At 52.1% G+C, this 17,945-nt stretch overlaps 1 protein-coding gene across 2 annotated transcripts in view; it reads left to right on the plus strand.

The window, feature by feature from the left end:
• Window positions 1-4,095: 4,095 nt before the first annotated feature.
• Window positions 4,096-17,945, plus strand: part of LOC138582927 (GRB10-interacting GYF protein 2-like) — a 225,109-nt gene continuing 211,259 nt past the window's right edge. Inside the window, exons 1-2 of one of the 2 annotated variants that reach the window (XM_069654683.1) lie at window positions 4,096-4,176; window positions 5,056-5,320. In XM_069654683.1, coding sequence (XP_069510784.1) covers window positions 4,140-4,176; window positions 5,056-5,320 — 302 coding nt within the window. In that variant the 5' untranslated portion in view covers window positions 4,096-4,139. Of the gene's footprint in view, window positions 4,177-4,213; window positions 4,388-5,055; window positions 5,321-17,945 lie in introns of those variants that run through there. The other variant, XM_069654684.1, reaches the window with a different exon arrangement.

Genomic DNA, 17,945 nt, shown 5'->3' on the forward strand with positions numbered 1-17,945 from the left:
TGGCGGAGGGTGCCCCTGCACTGCTGGGGGGTGGGGGTGGTGGGAGACATGAGTGGGGGCCTGGTGGGGGCTGCCCCTGGTGGCTGGGTGGTGGGAGACATGAGTGGGGGCCTGGTGGGGGCTGCCCCTTGTGGCTGGGCGGTGGGGGTGGTGGGAGACATGGGTGGGGGCTGCCCCTTGTGGCTGGGGGGTGGGGGTGGTGGGAGACATGAGTGGGGGCCTGGTGGAGGGTGCCCCTGGATGGTGGGGGGTGGGGGTGGTGGGAGACATGAGTGGGGGCCTGGTGGAGGGTTCCCCTGCACTGCTGGGGGGTGGGGGTGGTGGGAGACATGAGTGGGGGCCTGGTGGAGGCTGCCCCTGGATGGTGGGGGTGGGGGTGGTGGGAGACATGAGTGGGAGCCTGGTGGAGGGTGCCCCTGGATGGTGGGGGGTGGGGGTGGTGGGAGACATGCGTGGGGGCCTGGTGGAGGGTGCCCCTGGATGGTGGGGGGTGGGGGTGGTGGGAGACATGAGTGGGGGCCTGGTGGAGGGTGCCCCTGGTGGCTGGGTGGTGGGGGTGGTGGGAGACATGAGTGGGGGCCTGGTGGGGGCTGCCCCTGGTGGCTGGGGGGTGGGGGTGGTGGGAGACATGAGTGGGGGCCTGGTGGAGGGTGCCCCTGGTGGATGGGTGGTGGGGGTGGTGGGAGACATGAGTTGGGGGCCTGGTGGGGGCTGCCCCTGGTGACTGGGTGGTGGGGGTGGTGGGAGACATGAGTGGGGGCTTGGTGGGGGCTGCCCCTTGTGGCTGGGGGGTGGGGGTGGTGGGAGACATGAGTGGGGGCCTGGTGGGGGCTGCCCCTTGTGGCTGGGGGGTGGTGGGAGACATGAGTGGGGGCCTGGTGGAGGGTGCCCCTGGATGGTGGGGGGTGGAGGTGGTGGGAGACATGAGTGGGGGCCTGGTGGAGGGTGCCCCTGCACTGATGGGGGGTGGGGGTGGTGGGAGACATGAGTGGGGGCCTGGTGGAGGCTGCCCCTGCACTGCTGGGGTGTGGGGGTGGTGGAAGACATGACTGGGGGCCTGGTGGAGGGTGCCCCTGGATGGTGGGGGATGGGGTGGTGGGAGACATGAGTGGGGGCCTGGTGGAGGCTGCCCCTGCACTGCTGGGGGGTGGGGGTGGTGGGAGACATGAGTGGGGGCCTGGTGGAGGCTGCCCCTGCATTGCTGGGGGGTGGGGGTGGTGGTGCTGCCCCTGCACTGCTGGGGGGTGGGGGTGGTGGGAGACATGAGTGGGGGCCTGGTGGGGGCTGCCCCTGCACTGCTGGGTGGTGGGGGTGGTGGGAGACATGAGTGGGGGCCTGGTGGGGGCTGCCCCTGGTGGCTGGGGGTGGGGGTGGTGGGAGACATGAGTGGGGGCCTGGTGGAGGCTGCCCCTGCACTGCTGGGGGTGGAGGTGGTGGGAGACATGAGTGGGGGCCTGGTGGTGCTGCCCCTGCACTGCTGGGGGGTGGGGGTGGTGGGAGACATGAGTGGGGGCCTGGTGGAGTCTGCCCCTGCACTGCTGGGGGTGGAGGTGGTGGGAGACATGAGTGGGGGCCTGGTGGTGCTGCCCCTGCACTGCTGGGGGGTGGGGGTGGTGGGAGACATGAGTGGGGGCCTGGTGGGGGCTGCCCCTGGTGGCTGGGGGGTGGGGTGGTGGGAGACATGAGTGGGGGCCTGGTGGAGGCTGCCCCTGCACTGCTGGGGGTGGAGGTGGTGGGAGACATGAGTGGGGGCCTGGTGGTGCTGCCCCTGCACTGCTGGGGGGTGGGGGTGGTGGGAGACATGAGTGGGGGCCTGGTGGAGGGTGCCCATGCACTGCTGGGGGGTGGGGGTGGTGGGAGACATGAGTGGGGGCCTGGTGGAGGGTGCCCCTGGTGGCTGGGGGTGGTGGGAGACATGAGTGGGGGCCTGGTGGAGGGTGCCCCTGGATGGTGGGGGGTGGGGGTGGTGGGAGACATGAGTGGGGGCCTGGTGGAGGGTGCCCCTGGTGGCTGGGTGGTGGGGGTGGTGGGAGACATGAGTGGGGGCCTGGTGGGGGCTGCCCCTGGATGGTGGGGGGTGGGGTGGTGGGAGACATGAGTGGGGGCCTGGTGGAGGCTGCCCCTGGATGCTGGGGGGTGGGGGTGCAGGGGGACATGAGTGGGGGCCTGGTGGTGCTGCCCCTGCACTGCTGGGGGGTGGGGGTGGTGGGAGACATGCATTGTTGATCAGTAGTGCAAGGTGACATGTGGGTTGGCTGCGGGGCATACCCATGGTGGATGGGCTGCCTGCGGGACATGAGCAGGGGTGCAGGGTAGTCCCCCGTGGTGTGGGCTGCCTGCAGGGGCCGTGGAGGTTGTCGAGCGTACACCTGGGAGGACCCACACGGCCAATTCACGTGTAGTACTCCCCAGAACCCCTGGAATTCACATACCCTGCTGGAATCGCATGTGGAACTTCCCGCGCACCCATGGAATACACGTACCCTGCTCGCACTGGGCCAATCGCGTGTGGAACTTCCCGCGCACCCCTGAAATACACGTACCCTGCTGAAATCGCGTGTGGAACTTCACGCGCACCCCTGAGATACACGTACCCTGCTGAAATCGCGTGTGGAACTTCCCGTGCACCCCTGAAATACACGTACCCTGCTGATATCGCGTGTGGAACTTCCCGCGCACCCATGGAATACACATACCCTGCTCGCACTGGGCCAATCGCGTGTGGAACTTCCCGCGCACCCCTGGAATACACGTACCCTGCTGAAATCGCGTGTGGAACTTCCCGCGCACCCCTGAAATACACGTACCCTGCTCGCACTGGGCCAATCGCGTGTGGAACTTCCCACGCACCGCTGGAATACACGTACCCTGCTGAAATCGCGTGTGGAACTTCCCGCGCACCCCTGAAATACACGTACCCTGCTCGCACTGGGCCAATCGCGTGTGGAACTTCCCGTGCACCCCTGTAATACACGTACCCTGATGAAATCACGTGTGGAACTTCCCGCGCACCCCTGAAATACACGTACCCTGCTCGCACTGGGCCAATCGCATGTGGAACTTCCCGCGCACCCCTGTAATACACGTACCCTGATGAAATCACGTGTGGAACTTCCCGCGCACCCCTGAAATACACGTACCCTGCTTGCACCGGGCAAATCGTGTGTGGAACTTCCCGCGCACCCCTGAAATTCACGTTCCCCGCTTGGCGTTTGCTGTTTGCCAGCCCGGTGAACTGGTCCAGGGTTAGCGCAGCCCTTTGCGATGATTTAGCGATTTTGATGGCTTTTCCTTGCGCAAGGGCGTTCTTGGGGGCGTTACTGGCGCTGCTGCAGGGTCGCTGCGATTCTCTGCGCCACGGCTGGTTTGGGAGCCTAAATTCCATGAATACGCTGTGCGCGGAAATCGGTTTTAGCGCACGTTCCTGGCGCACACAATTGCACGCGGACACTCTGCGCCAGCCGCTTGCGACACTTTTCGGCGAAATTCTATGAATTACCCTCTTTATTTTTGGGGGGTGAGAGGCCCATTGAAACGAATGGCCGTGCAGAAGGCTTGGAGGGTGAGTCCGCTGTTTACCATGCGGGTGACACCCGCCTAAAGCATGTGAGTTGAGAGCTATGCAATCTTGAAAAGCCCCATAGCAAATCATAATATAGCATAACAATGCATGAAAGGCACAAAAAAGCATTGGGAATCATGGCAAAGCATGAGCAAAGGTCTAACAAAGCAGAACTTCCTGGTCTCCTTCCAGCACTTATGCCAATGGCTCGGCTCGGCCAACAACTCCCCTTTATAGCTTTGCCACTGCCAACCTCTCTCATCTTCCTCTGTCACAAATGAACATAAAGTGTGCACAACAGAATAATTGGCTACATGTCCCAGAATGCAAAGGAAAAACTCGACTGAGCAAAGGAGCGGGCGTGTTTGCATGTTTAGCATACCTGAATTTCGCATATTTACTGGCAAATTGCTTATCTTTTGTATAACTCCGTACCGTCGATGTAAGTGGGCATTGGCTTGTTTTAGGCTGATTTTGAAGGTCACTGTGCTTTTTTTCCACGTCGGACCCGTGTGCTGATTGGGTGCGTCATGGTGAGCGGACTGAACGCTTCCTGCGGTCCCAGGAAGGGATAACAATGGACCCCGTGGGGCTAGTGCACACCAGCGGCGGGGGTGAGGGGCGGTTACAGATGATAATGAGGAAGGGCTTAGGCGGGGTTTTGCGCGGAGGGTTGAAGAGGGAACGAAAGGTTATAGAGGGGTGTTTGACACAGGTGCAGAAGGTTGTGTGGATGATTAGAGTAGGGGCGGGGTCAGGCACGGTATTCGTTTGTGAGCATCTGGACCAAAAAGGATGTGCCCATGCAACACCAATAAAATGCAGGTTATGGTAACATCATTTTGGTATTGATGATATGGGCAGGTACCCTTTTGGGCACAAGAAGCGAACGAGCACATTCTCAAAGGCCTAGGTGACCAGTGCCACTGATGGTGCATGCTCTATTGTGAGGTGGTGGCGGTTATTACGCTTGTTTGAAGTGTCAGACTAGCATTTTACACTAATTGGTTATTAACACATTACTATTTCCCATGCGAGACAACCGAAAATGCGTTCCTTGTGCAACACATTTCTGAAGCTAATTCGACGTAAGTTAACGTGCCCATGTTATTGGCCAATCCATTACAACTTAAAAGGCTGACCTCTACGGCGAGAGAGGGTCTTTGCACACTTCCAAGCAAGTAGTATGCAGGGCTCTGCACTGCTACAATGTTCGATTCCAGTCTAACATAGTGAACCACTTACTGTACCCCTTTTCTGTGAGGTGTTTGTACACTTGTACTTGAGACTTTTGTTGAAACCCACTGGGTTTCGTGATGCAATTTCTATGTCGGGACACGTATCATTAAAGCTGTGGAGATACTACGTTATTATATGCCACCACCAGGCAGTTCAGTTTCTTTTTATTTTTTATTTTCAAAACTTGCCTGGTGTGGCTGTGTAACCGATCGCTATTATTAACTACTATACATTCTGTTTGTCTCTTTACATAGTACCGGAGGGATACTGTACCCCTGGATCCACCCGAAAGAAGAAGGTACGGTTCCTGGCACAACATGACATCATGTTGCTGCGAAAAGTGGTGATGCAGAATCCATTCGCCCTCAAGGAGCCGCGACATGTCTGGGCACGAATTGGCGAGGAGATGAACGCAGCCTTGCAGGACGAGAGTTTTGAGGTGGATTACCGACGCTGTCGCGAGCGTACAGCCCTGCTTTTGCACTATTACAAGCGTCAGAATTTTGCTGGGCTTCGCAGGTGAGCGTGGCAAGTATATGGGGAGATAGGCTGTCAAGATTCCCAACTGAAGAATGTTTAGACAAATAGTCTGCTTGCAGTCAGTGTTTTGCCAATCTCAAACTAGGATGTAGCTAACGTCCCTGTGTGGCTCATATTGAGTCTGCAATCCTGTTGCCCTCACTCAGTGTCGGTCTTTGCGGCAGCAGTCCCCCGGGCTGTGAAAGAACATTTTTGGCCGAACCATGGTGTTTTAGCTTAGCTTGTTGAGCCAAGAAGTATTCGAGCTTGCAAAATAATGGCTATGTAGATCTCCTATGACTGTTTTGTAAATCACAGAAGAGTCTGCCTGTCAATTGTTTTCAATTTTTTGGGGGGCTTAGAGGAGTACAGAAAATAATGATTATCAATAGTTATTCATAACGCTCTTAATGCTGGACTTCTCTGTCCAAACGCTGGGCCAAGATCAAACCCATGTTGCAGAGCATCATCTTGTTCCCAACGTAAGTCTGTTGCTCCTCAGCTATCCTCCCAAGAGTGTTCGAAATGACCACACAATTTGAATGGGTGCTGAGAGCGATCAGGAGAAAGCGTGAGTGCGAGGGACTCGTTATGTCTCTAGGTGGCTCGAATTTGTCATAGGTCTTCACTACATACTGATGGCATAGGAGTTCAGGCGTAGTCTGGTGTAAGTAGGTGGAACAATTATGTGACCAGCGACACCAAATTAGTAGTAGTCGTTGCTCTATTCTGATTTGTGCAGGTAGCCATGCCTGCGGCCGGTGTCCACCAGAGTGGTGCCTTTTATATGTACCTAAACTCAGAGTGAGATTTGTTGTAGATGTACCTGTTCAGGTAATGTCATGGATTCTTGTGGCTGTGACAAATGGTTAGCTGCACAAGCTAGCCTTCACAAATGCCACTACTAGACCATGGGCTATACTTTCACACTCTTCCAGGTGGAGAGCATGGCAAATCTTCACAAATAGTGTGCACCCGCTAAACCTTCACAATTGTTACAAGTTCCATAAATGGCCAACCCAAACAGTTCATCCAAGTGCAGTACCCGGCCACCCCTCACCTCCTCCCAGTGCGATTTAGGGTAACTCCCTGAGTTCGTTCAGGTGGAATATATGAGAAATCCCCACCTACCATTCAGGCGCGAGACAGGGCCATGTCCCACAATTCCTCCAAGGGCAATGCATTGCCAGACACTGCAATCTATCCAAGTGCAGCAGGGCTGTAGTTTTATCTCAACTTCTTTTGTGATTTGCTTGTTTTCTTATTCATAACTGGAGCAGTGACTAATCAATCTTGTGGGATTACATGGTGTGAAACTGGGGAGTGCAGGAGCTGGCAGTCTTATTGATGTGGTTTGGGTGGTAAGGGCTGTCATGAGACTTAGCTGGGTTGGGCTAAGGCTTGGGAGACAGATGGGTTGGATAACCTGGCCACCGTAATACCCTTGAGAGAGGGACATGTGGAAGGGATTGTATTGCCCAGGAAGGGGTACAATGGCAGGCGGTTAGTTAATATTACTGTAATGCTTAGGGATGTATGTATATAGGTACTGTGTCTTGTGTGTTTAGTGCTTTGTTGTTGTTCCTCGGCAGGGTGCTGCAATGACAGCCTGTGTCTGGTTAGTGGTGCTCGAAAACCAAGATTAGGGTTGGTGTTTGATAGTGTATGAGGTCGGGGTCACTACGATAACGGCCGGCACTGCCTGGTGGTTACTGTTCGTGTGCCCGGATTGAGTACTGTACGGTTAGGGATGGGTTTCAGGATATTGTTGGAAATGGCAAGGTTTTGAGGACTTTTTTGGAAGGAAGGTAGTCCTCAGTGCGGCGGATGTGAAGAGGAAGAGTTTTCCAGATGGTGGGAGCTAGGATAGAGAAGGCAGAGCCACCAACTGTAGCGGAGTGGTAAGGGGGAATAGCGAGGAGGAAAGCTGAACCATATCGGAGGTTTCTGGAGGTTTGGTTGTGGATAATCTTTTCCTGGAGGAACTCTGGTCCTGTATCATGGAGGGTGGTTGCTGATAGGCAGCCAGTGCAGTATTCTAAGGGTGGGGGTGATATGGTCTGTGGGCAAGAGGGCAAGGAGGAGTCTGGCTGCTGATTTTTGATTTGTTGGAGTTTCCTGAGCTGCCATACTGGGATGCCAAGCTAGCAGGAGTTGGCATAGTCCAGACGAGAGATGATGGAAAGTATTGCAAAAACTCAGTGAGGTTAGGAGGGATGGGAAAAGATTCACCTTAGGATGCATTAGTGGAAGTGGCAAGTTCTGGATTCAGAGTTGATGTGTTGGGAGAGTGAAAGGCCTGCGTGCATGGTGCATCAAGATTTTTTACGGATGTGGATGTGGCAGATGGGGCTCCAATATATTGTGGCCATGGTCTAGGTTGGGGAATGAGAGCAGATTTGTCGCATATTATGATTTCTGTTTTGCATGGGTTGAGAATAAGGTGGTTGACCATCATCCATAGGTCGATAGCCGAGGTCGGGAAGGGGGAGGCTGGAGTCTTGGGAATTTTGAAAATGATCTTTGTGACTGCATAGTTTTAGCAGGTAAGGTTGTGAGAGCGGATGAGTGTTGGCAGTGGGCTACGGTAGAGGTTGGAAGAGGGGTGGTGACGAGGAGGCTCCTTGTGGGACCCCTTTTGCGACGGGGTGAGAGGCGGAGGAGAATGATGGAAGGTAAATGATTTGCCAGCAATTGGAGCGGAATGTGGAGATCCAATTGAGAGCAGAATCTTTGATGCCTAGGGTGAGGAACCTGTTCTGAGTATTTTGTGGTCAGGCCATGGATAGATCGAGGAGGATGGCTGCAGCGCATCCTTCTGACTCGGCTGTTCTTTTTATGTCGTCCCCGATGGAGGCCAGAGAGGATTACCTTCCACAAAGGGGTCTGAACCCCGATTGGGCGGGCACGAGGAGCAGCTTCTGTGAAGAGGCCAAGTTGCTTGTAAGCAGCGCAGTCTTTAGTTTGGCAATGAAGCAGGTATTGTAGATTGGAAATATGAACCTTTCATTATTCAACATTACCATTCAGCCCTCTCCCCCCTCGCCCCTTTCGGGATTACTTCCTGAAGGGCAGTCATGTTGAAGTTATGCAGTTTGGCACACTCCTGCGCTGACTAGAACAGGCCTTTTTGTTGTGTTTTTTGGGAACTAGAATATAAAATGAGTATGTGTGTGTATATGTATATGTATATATATATATATATATATATATATATATATATATATATATATATATATATATATATATATATATGCCTGTGTTCACATGATGTTATGGAATTGGTTCGATGTCCTTTTGCATCCGTAACAACTTAGTTTAGATGCTACTGCAACATTTTGTGTGTTCTCATTGTGATGTTACAAGGTTTCCCTACAAGCTCCACACAGTATCACTACCCCATCATGCTCTGATGGGATCCACATTTTTAGTGTGGAGGCTAATTACTTATTTTAGTACCAGTTAATGGGTTGCTTCAAAGAACTGTTTTCACAGAAGGTTCCTCATAGAGTATGAGGGGTTCTGTCCTTGGGCGTGGGATGTGTAGGGGGTGCTGCCCATTTAGGAGTCAGCAGTTTCAATTAAAAACAAAGAGGGAACTTGGGGCCACATCTCGAAGAGGAACTGTTTCAGATTTTATTGACCTTCATACGAAGTGTGTGGTCCCCAAGTTGTTGATTCACTCGGTGATCATTCGAAAAAACAAACAAAATGTTTGTGGAGAATTAAAAGCAAGGAACTTCATCCATAGTATACTGTTGTATGGTCTAGTTTATAGGGTATCTCTGGTGAGTTTCAGTGATATCCTTGATTAAAATGTGGTCGACCGGTTTCGATGATTGCTGCTTATCTTCTTCAGGACCGTAATTTTAGCTTGTCCCTTTCAGATCAAGGGTTGGGGAGGGGCACAGAAGCCAGCATCCCATCTGCCTCTGGGACTAATCTTGCGGATGCAAAGAAGTTGACTGGTTGTTCAAAGGTGCAGTTTTTGCAGGGTGTCTCGTAAATCTGTGTAGATTCAGCGGGTGCTTGTATCTGGCCGTGAGGTGCCGTGGTTCGTGGTTTGTTTTAGCTTTGTTGCACCTTCGTATGAAGGTCAATAAAATCTGAAACAGTTCCTCTTCGAGATGTGGCTCTAACTTCCTTCTTCGTTTTTAATTGAAACTGCTGACTCCTAAATGGGCAGCAGCCCCTACACATCCCACACCCAAGGACAGAACCCTTCATACTCTGAGGAGCCTTCTGTGAAAACAGTTCTTTGAAGTCACCCATTAACTGGTACTAAAATAAGTAATTAGCCTCCACACTAAAAATGTGAATCCCTACAAGTGTTTGTGTGTTAAAAACATTGTCCCAAGTAACGCTTTTGGGCAAAACTTGGAAGTACAATTCAACGCCTCCCTGAATGTGATTCAGCCCCCATGCTCTGAACCAGCTTGTCGAATGTGTTCCCCTCCCAAGCATGTGTGAATAATGTTGTTCTCCCCCAAGACTGGGGAGCATTCAAGGGGACTTTGATATTACTGCTTCTAAGCAGAGGCTGCCCCCTTGTGGGGTTTGGACTCTTCCTCTGAAGCGGCATTGGCTCTGCTGACACAGCCAAGAGGAGTAGGTGAAGCATTTGTGCCACTACGAATCATCCACTGGTAGATGGTTGACTGAACCTGCCTGAAAATGATATGGGTCCAAAAGGAGGAATGGTTCGAGGACATACCCTCTGTTGAAAAGCTCTGCTGAGATCTGACCAAGGGTCTTCAGAGTATTGGGTTCTTTTTTGGCCCTTTCTAGGGCGTACCCTATTTATTTGCCAAAAAGCACAGCTTCTTCTACTAGATTATTCAATACATTTGCCTGTGGTTCTGCCTTGAAACCAAAACCTCTCAATCAAGCATGACACTTAAAGACAATTGCCCACGCAACTTGGCACCCCACGGCCTTGCATGCACCCAGTCCAGGGCTTTTTTAATTACAGCATTACCACCTTGAAATACCTTTTTAGAAGACTGGTTGTAATTGAACTGGTCTGTCTTATCAAGCATCCCTATTTAATTCCACTGGGGTCTATTCGATCTTGCTGTAAGCGCACTAACAATGGCTTCTGCCGAGGTAGCAATCTTTTGGTACAAACCAAACATCCTTCTTCTATTTTCTCTAGTCAAAGGGTGTTCCGTATTAGAGACTGGTGCATTGGGCAGTTTACGGGCTGTGGTTACCGCTAGTTAATCACATGTGCTGGTGAAACCCCCCCACCCCCCTCCCAACACTGATGTACACAGGATCAGCATGGAGAAGGCCTGTATTTCTTTTCTTTTCAAACATTAACTGTCTTGGCTGTTACTGGCTTGATTGGTTGTGCAGTGCGTTTTGACCGATTTTAGTAATGGGATCCAATGAGAGACCAGTTTCTTATCTTCCATGACATCTTCTAAGCACTCCCTGTCCTTGTCAGACTTTTAGGCTTTAATTCCAATGCAATCTACCTGCCCTTCCAAGTATGCCTGTATGTTGAAAATGGTCCTCTGTTGGCAAGGACATTACAGGTGGCTCTTCTCATCGGACAACAACACGTGACAGTCAGTCATTTGAGTCTGTTCTCTTCCTCATCTCGGGTATAATTACCTTGATCTGTATAATCTCCTACTGTGTTTAGGTATGGATCAACCAGATAAGTAGGGTCTGGCAGTATTTTCTTTTTTTTTTTTTTTTTAAAACAAATTTTCAGCAGTTAATGTTCCGTTATGTCTTTTCTGTGGCTTACATTCATTTGCCTCCTTGAACATTAGCATTTTGGCTGCAGTGTCTGCTAAGATGCATTTCCAGAATTTGGCCTGGACGACTGATCCTATGAGGCCACCCCAGCTACAGTGAACAGGGGAACTCCAAGAGGTTAGACAAACCCAATCAAGGTAAGCATGGAGTGGCCAAGGACCAGTCTCGGGAGAAAGTGAGTGGGGTCAGGGTTCCAGAACGTTCAGACTGTGAAGCACAATAATTCAATTTAGACAGTAAGGACACAATACTCTATTTTCCCAAAAACACACACTAGACAAATGCATCGAGCAGATAGAATTATCTCAGAATACTCAATCATCAAACATATATACAGGCAACTTAATTTTTTAGGAATCCATACATTGCAACTAAAAGAAGGCAAGTATTGATGCAATACATTGAAAACAGTTCACAAGAATTATTACCCAACCTTACAAATCCAATCCATATGATATATGTGGCTGTGAAAGTTGCAAAGCTTCTCCTTAGGAGTGGGCAAAGATGTATGAAGGTCTTGTGGTGGTGAAAATGTTCCAGAAGATATTCAACCAGTACAGGTATGTACAATATTATTCCTATATCTCTGATAGATAGACGATTAAACAAAGTGATGGCATGGAATGACCAAAGTTTATTCTGAGGAAAACCGCAGTGGTAATGCGTTGTACTTACCCCCCCTGACTCCGCTTTTCTCCTGTGACTAGGTAAGTCGAGTGGGGCTGCTGGAGGTAAGCCCTCCCGCCACTGGATACAGTAGAAGATGCCAAGGAGCTGCGGGTGCAAGGATTCCTCCTGTCTGCTCCAGGAGTCGAGTGCAACCCCTTGTGAAGAAAAGAAGCCTCTGATGCAGACCCCTCCGGACACTCTACCAGAAGGGGAAGGCGAGTTCCAGCGACGGCCACCACAGACGACAGCAGACGGCTTTCCGGTTGAAGAAGGCCTTCCAGAGCAGGACCCCTTGATGCTGGGAAGCTGCAACCCATCAGGAAGGTGACCTGCTGCACAAGCTGGTGACCAATGAACGTGGAACAACAACTCCACCAGGGCAGCACAGTGGACAGCTGGTCTGTTCCCCGGGTAGTTAGGGACACTTCTGAAGGCTCAGGATGGCTGGATCCTCAAGAATGCGTTGAGACAGGCCAGTCCCACCAGTCCAAGGGCCGAAGCACTGCTCGGCCATCTCAGGTAGCCCAGCAGGGCTTCACCGGGCCCAACGCAGGAAGGAATGCCAGGCTTCTTCGGGAGTCGTCCACACATCTCCAGTCAGCTGCTCTTTTACACAGGACACTTGGCTCCAACGGTGATCTGAAGAAATGGGTGCGGGAGTCCTCTTCCCATCCTAAATCCTGGCTGGTAGCAGTCCAAGCGCACCAATAATAAGGATCTGCACTATTCAAACAACCAGCACTGGTCGAGCCAGGGACCACTGTTTGGTTTGCTCATGCCACCCACCCAGATTCTGCCCCACCCACCCCAGACTTTTTTTTTTTTTCTCTTCCCTCCCCCTAACCCCCTCCCATCACTACATGGGACCTCCCGTGCCTTCTTTGGTGGAGCTCGAAGCTGCAAGAGGACAAAGGTCAGGATGGGGACTTGGCAGTGAGGACTGATGTGCCCATGGACAACAACACATCTGCCAAGAGAAGTATTAGCCTGACCATGAGTGAGACTGAGAGTGACCAACTCGGCTCAGGCTCCAAGATTAACGACTTCAGCTGCAAGCACCGGACCAAACACTATGGAGTTGTTGTGGGGCACGAGGGCACAAAATGGAGGCTATCTGAGATTCCAATGCAAGTACTTCGCTATAGATGGAATGTAAAAGCCTGGGTACTTGATAAGGAAAGTGTAGGTTTAAGATATGTGCTCTTTTCATGCATTCCGTGCAGGACCTATCGGGGATGAGAGGCAACATTCAAGTCCAATGTCTGTGGTGTCCCTGGCTATCACAGCCCCAATACCTACAGTCCTCTCCCATGTGGAGGCAGAAGAGTTCCCCAATGCTGAGTCTAAAAATAAATATGTACTCTGTTGCCCTTCACATATTGGTGGCAGAGGCAGCTGACTCCAGGCATATTTATATTCATGAATGGCCCTGCTCATCCATTTTCATGAACGTAGACTGCAGCCTATTGCCACCTATGTGCACTTTCTGACATTGTTGCTGAGAATTTTAAAAACGTATCATTAGTGAGGGGTGTGACGATTCACTAGGTGTCGTCACTGCTGCCCAGGGGAACCCAATCTCATGGTGGTATGCAGTGTTAAAATCGTGTCAAAAATGCCGCTTGTACAAAAAATTGCTGCAAAAATGCTGTAGATTGACCCGTTAAAGTTGTACCCCATTACACCATTTAAGGGGAGCAGGAGTTGTCCCCCGCTCCTTTTAAATGGTATAATGGGTCAGATCCTTTACATGGATTGCGGCAGCAAAACCACTGCCTTTTTGCTGCAATATTTTGTGTCCACGGCCACTTGTGCCGCAATTTTCTAACACATGGAACCCTCATGAGGCTTGGGAGGTGTGGCTGCTACCCAATAGTCCCCCTGGGGTGGTTTAACGCAGGAGGACCTCATGGGAAGGGACTCGTCTACTGGGCATAAAGACGACTACCTGGGTGATAAAAGGCACACAAATCCAAAACCTTGAACACTCCTTCATAACCCCGTTCTGACTGACCCAGTCATGTGCTATTGCAACATCAGGTCAGTTTCATTAACTGAGATGAAGGTCGTCTGAAAAGCAAAAGTTAACCCCAATGCAATTACTGAGAAGAGGTTGCTCAAAAGAGCCATGAAGAGTGACTCATGGAACAAGAGAAGCCGTTCTAGTGCTACGTGTGGGGATGGTCACCAAAACAACGTAAAAACAGATGACAGACTAACAGAGAGGAACCTTCCTGGATGTGGTCCAGCTGAGAATTAAAGCAGCACAGGAGACAGTCCAGCCCAGGAGAATCAAAGATGGAGCGGAGAATGCTCCAGGGAAGCCAAAAGCAGTAATGCGCTGGAGTCGAGGAGCAGCTCGCAAGAATCCTTTGCCGCAAGTGTTGAGCTGGTCGATAACGTGGCTGCAGGCTGAGAAGCGGTGGTGCGACTCGAAGAAGGTGGACCACATGGTCCTGCAACAGCGCCTATGCCGCCAGCCTGACTAGCAGGAACGAGAAGCTGTTGAGACAAGTAAGGCCTGCGCAATGCTACCAAGCAAGACCCCAGGAAGAACCGGCAAAGTGTGCCAAAGCCAGAAGAGGTAATTGGTGTAACGCGGGAATCGGTAGGGGAAGAGATCTTGAAAGTAAATACAAGTTAATTGCAAATACTGAGTAAATGCAAGTTAATTGGAAATACTGAGTGCAAGTTAACTGAATTTGATGATATGAGTAATCCTTCTCGTGGCTGTACTTAGCAGGAGAGTTAATCAAGGAGGCCCGGCGAAGAGGGGATGAAAGAGGTTTTGGAACCCAAGCAAGATAAGGGTATGGGACCCAAAGCGAAACCAAGCAAGCATCAAAGCGAGTCAACCTCCAGACCGTGGCAGAGATGGGTCCACTGGCCACCACCAGGGAAAGGTCTGGTACCCTATCTACAATCGAGGTGTGGTAGAAGCAACAACTGGCCACAAGGGAAGGGTCCTGGACCCTGTCGATAATAGCAGTGGGGAAGAGGAGCCCACTGGCCACCTGGGAAGTCTCTGCAACCCAGTCTACAATCGCAGGGTTCGGGGAAGAGCCCACCGCCACCAGGGAAGGGTTCTGGATCCTGTCTGCAGTCGCAATGGGAAGAAGAGCCCACTGGCCACCATGGAAGTGTCTGGGACCGTGTCCATCACAATGGGTGGGGAAGAGGAAACCACTGGGGATAGAACGGTCTGGGACCCCAACAAAGAGACATTTAAAGGAAAAATATGGGGGGTGCTGTTGCGCGGCGCATGAAATGGGTGCCGCCTAAAAGTGCTCCGACAGAGGCTCACATATGGCGATATGGCATGCTTTCTAATCCTGTATCCGGCCGATAACGTGATGGAATTGTGAACTGGAATACCTGTTGCACACGAGGTCACCGGCGCTGCCCTCAGGGACTACCCAGAGCCGGAGAAGCCAGCATGTTCCTTGGGACCCCATGCAGTGAGGCCTCAGTGCGGCGGACAGCCCGCCCACCACGAACGGCTGCCTGGCCCCGCCTGGTAAACCCTGTCTAGGAGACTTGGTGGACCTACACCCTGGCGCACACTGCCCCTCCCGTCCCCTTTACCTAAGTGGGAACCTGATTCAAGCATGGAGGACGGATTCCAGGCACAATACGCTCCGGCCACCACACCAGCCCCTGGGGTGCAGCGAGGCACTGCTGCCCCGACTAAGGCCCGCGCGGCGTGCACCGGGCAAACTCCCCATTTGACGCTCCTTAGCCCAGCGGTTGTGCCTCGGGTGCCGTGGGACCTGCTCCGTGTGCAGCGGGGGCGCTGCCACCAGCCCTCTAGTGCAGGCCTAAACTCTTGCCTGCGGTACCTACGAGCCTTGGCGAGCTGGGCACAGGATTGCGGCTGGTAACTGGAGATGTGCACATCTCACTTGCTGACTAGCCCCGTCGGAGTGTGACCTCATTGGGTCATTGGGGAGGAGCCACATAAGAAGCCTTGGAGAGGCTGGCTTGAAGACCGCAACACACTCCGCTTGGCCACAACAGTGAGTCAGGGGGACTGGGGGGGTGGGGGTATGGGGGGGGTTCGGGTGTATGGGGAGTGGGGGGGTGAAACCACGTCGCCATCCCCTTGCCCCCAACCTGGGAGACAGGAAAGTCTCTCCCCGCTGATAGGAAGCTATCGCCTCCCCCCACCCTAGTCGCTCGAGCTGCAGCCATCTGTGGGATCCGTGGTACGGGAAGGGTGGCACGGTAATAACCAGCCAACTACAACAGGGACAATATTATCAATCCTTTCCAGCCCAGCTTGCCCAGAAACTTTGGTCCTCAGCGCTTCAATCCAGAGGGATCGCAGAATTGGCCTTCAACCCACCTGGAACGGCCTGAACCTCCTCGGGTGGGCCACGGTGGGGGCCGGACTACCACCTTGGCACCTACAATCCCATCACAGCTAATCCATAACTGTCAAAGCAGAGGATCGGGTGAGTTACACTTGCCACCGCTGTCTACCTAACTTGACTACAGATCTAAGGAAGCGCACTGACCCCTCGGGCCCAGTCAACTAAAATACTGTTCAAGTCGCCCACAGGTCCTACGTGGCACCCACTCCGACAAGACGGCAACCCATCTAGTACAAGCAAGTGCTTTGTGCAAACCCTGATTGCACACCTAAGCCCCCCATCGGAGCATATTCTTCACCGGCTGGTCTGATCCCTGCTGGAATCGTCACAACTCCTCCCGGCATAGCATTACCAAGCCACGGAGGCCCTCAGTAGCCCCTGCCTCGACGGTTTTCTACTCCCCCACTTTGCAAATTACAGTTTATCATTATTCTCCTCGAACGGCCCACAGGCCACAGGGACACAACAAACACCACAACAGCGGTGTAGCCCAAATGGGCAACCAGAAGAAAGTTTAAAATGGATCAATTTGCCAAGACAGACAGAGACCCACCGCAACAGGAGGTCATCCCGGGCCTCTCCAATTTGGACATTTCAGCCCTCAACCAAAATCTGTTGGCGCTGACAAGCAGCACGGACAACTTAGGTTCTAAAATTGATGCCCTAACATGTAAAGTAGACGTTTCTGCGATTCAAATTGACAAACTGTGCAACAGAATGTCCAAAGCGAAACATTGGATCAGGGACGGTGAGGATAAAATCACTGAACTCCGTCGAGAAGTTGCGTCCTTGCAGCAAACGGTCAAAAAGGTAGTGGCCAAGAATGATGACCTTGAGGGGAGACCGAGAAGAAATAATATAAGAATCAAAGGGGTCGCTGAGTCCACTCCAATAGACAATCTGGAACTATTTGTGGAAAAACTGCTTGGGGAGATTCTCGACGACCCGCCAGTCACGGACCTGTTCGTGGTGGAGGGCCCATCGTTCACTGGCGGTTAGACCTCCCCCCCCGGAGTCCCAGAGAGAGTCATAATCGCTCACATTTTCAACTACCGGGACCGTGATAACCTGCTTCGGAAGGCAAGAGAAAAAAAGACCTTGCGATGGGGCTCAAGTCAGCAGGTACAGGATCAGAGGAAATCCTTCCAAACTGCAAAAAACATCCTGAAAAAGGACATACGTTATTCAATGATGTTCCCTGCTAAAGCCGGCGTGGTACATGAAGGGAAAACTCTGTTCTTTACATCCCTGGAGTCTGTCGAACGATACGCTTCAGAAATGCCGGACCCAGGGCCCCATGCCCGCCCTGCCGATTTTCCCCGTACACTGAACCAATGTGGATGAAGTCTTTCACTGGTGTGCAGCAAACATGTGGGAACTCTTCGGCACCGTCTGGTGCCGTACAGAGGAACTATCAATAAGTATGGAAGCATAAACGCGAGTGACGGAACACTGGAGGCACATAGAGTGGACCCATCAGAAGTCCAGTATGCCGATGTCCTTGGTATTATGGACACTAAGAGTAATCCTTCAATCCCTAACCCCAGTCCTGACATAACGTGACACACTCCCAGGGGGTATATACTCCCTCTAATACGGATATTACCCTGGTCACATGGAATATTCGAGGGTTCACTAACGGGAAAAAGACTCCCCTGATTTCAAACTATCTCAGGAACCACCATGCGAATGTCCTCTGTCTTCAAGAAACTCACCTGGGGAAGGGACAAAACCTCCCTGCTCTTGAGGGTTGGGATATCCACAGATATGGCTTGTACTACTCCACCCACTCCGGAGGGGTTGCGATATACATA

Source organism: Ambystoma mexicanum, chromosome 3q, assembly GCF_040938575.1.
Source record: "Ambystoma mexicanum isolate Mex_15411 chromosome 3q, UKY_AmexF1_1, whole genome shotgun sequence".
In the NCBI taxonomy this organism is placed as follows: domain Eukaryota; kingdom Metazoa; phylum Chordata; class Amphibia; order Caudata; family Ambystomatidae; genus Ambystoma; species Ambystoma mexicanum.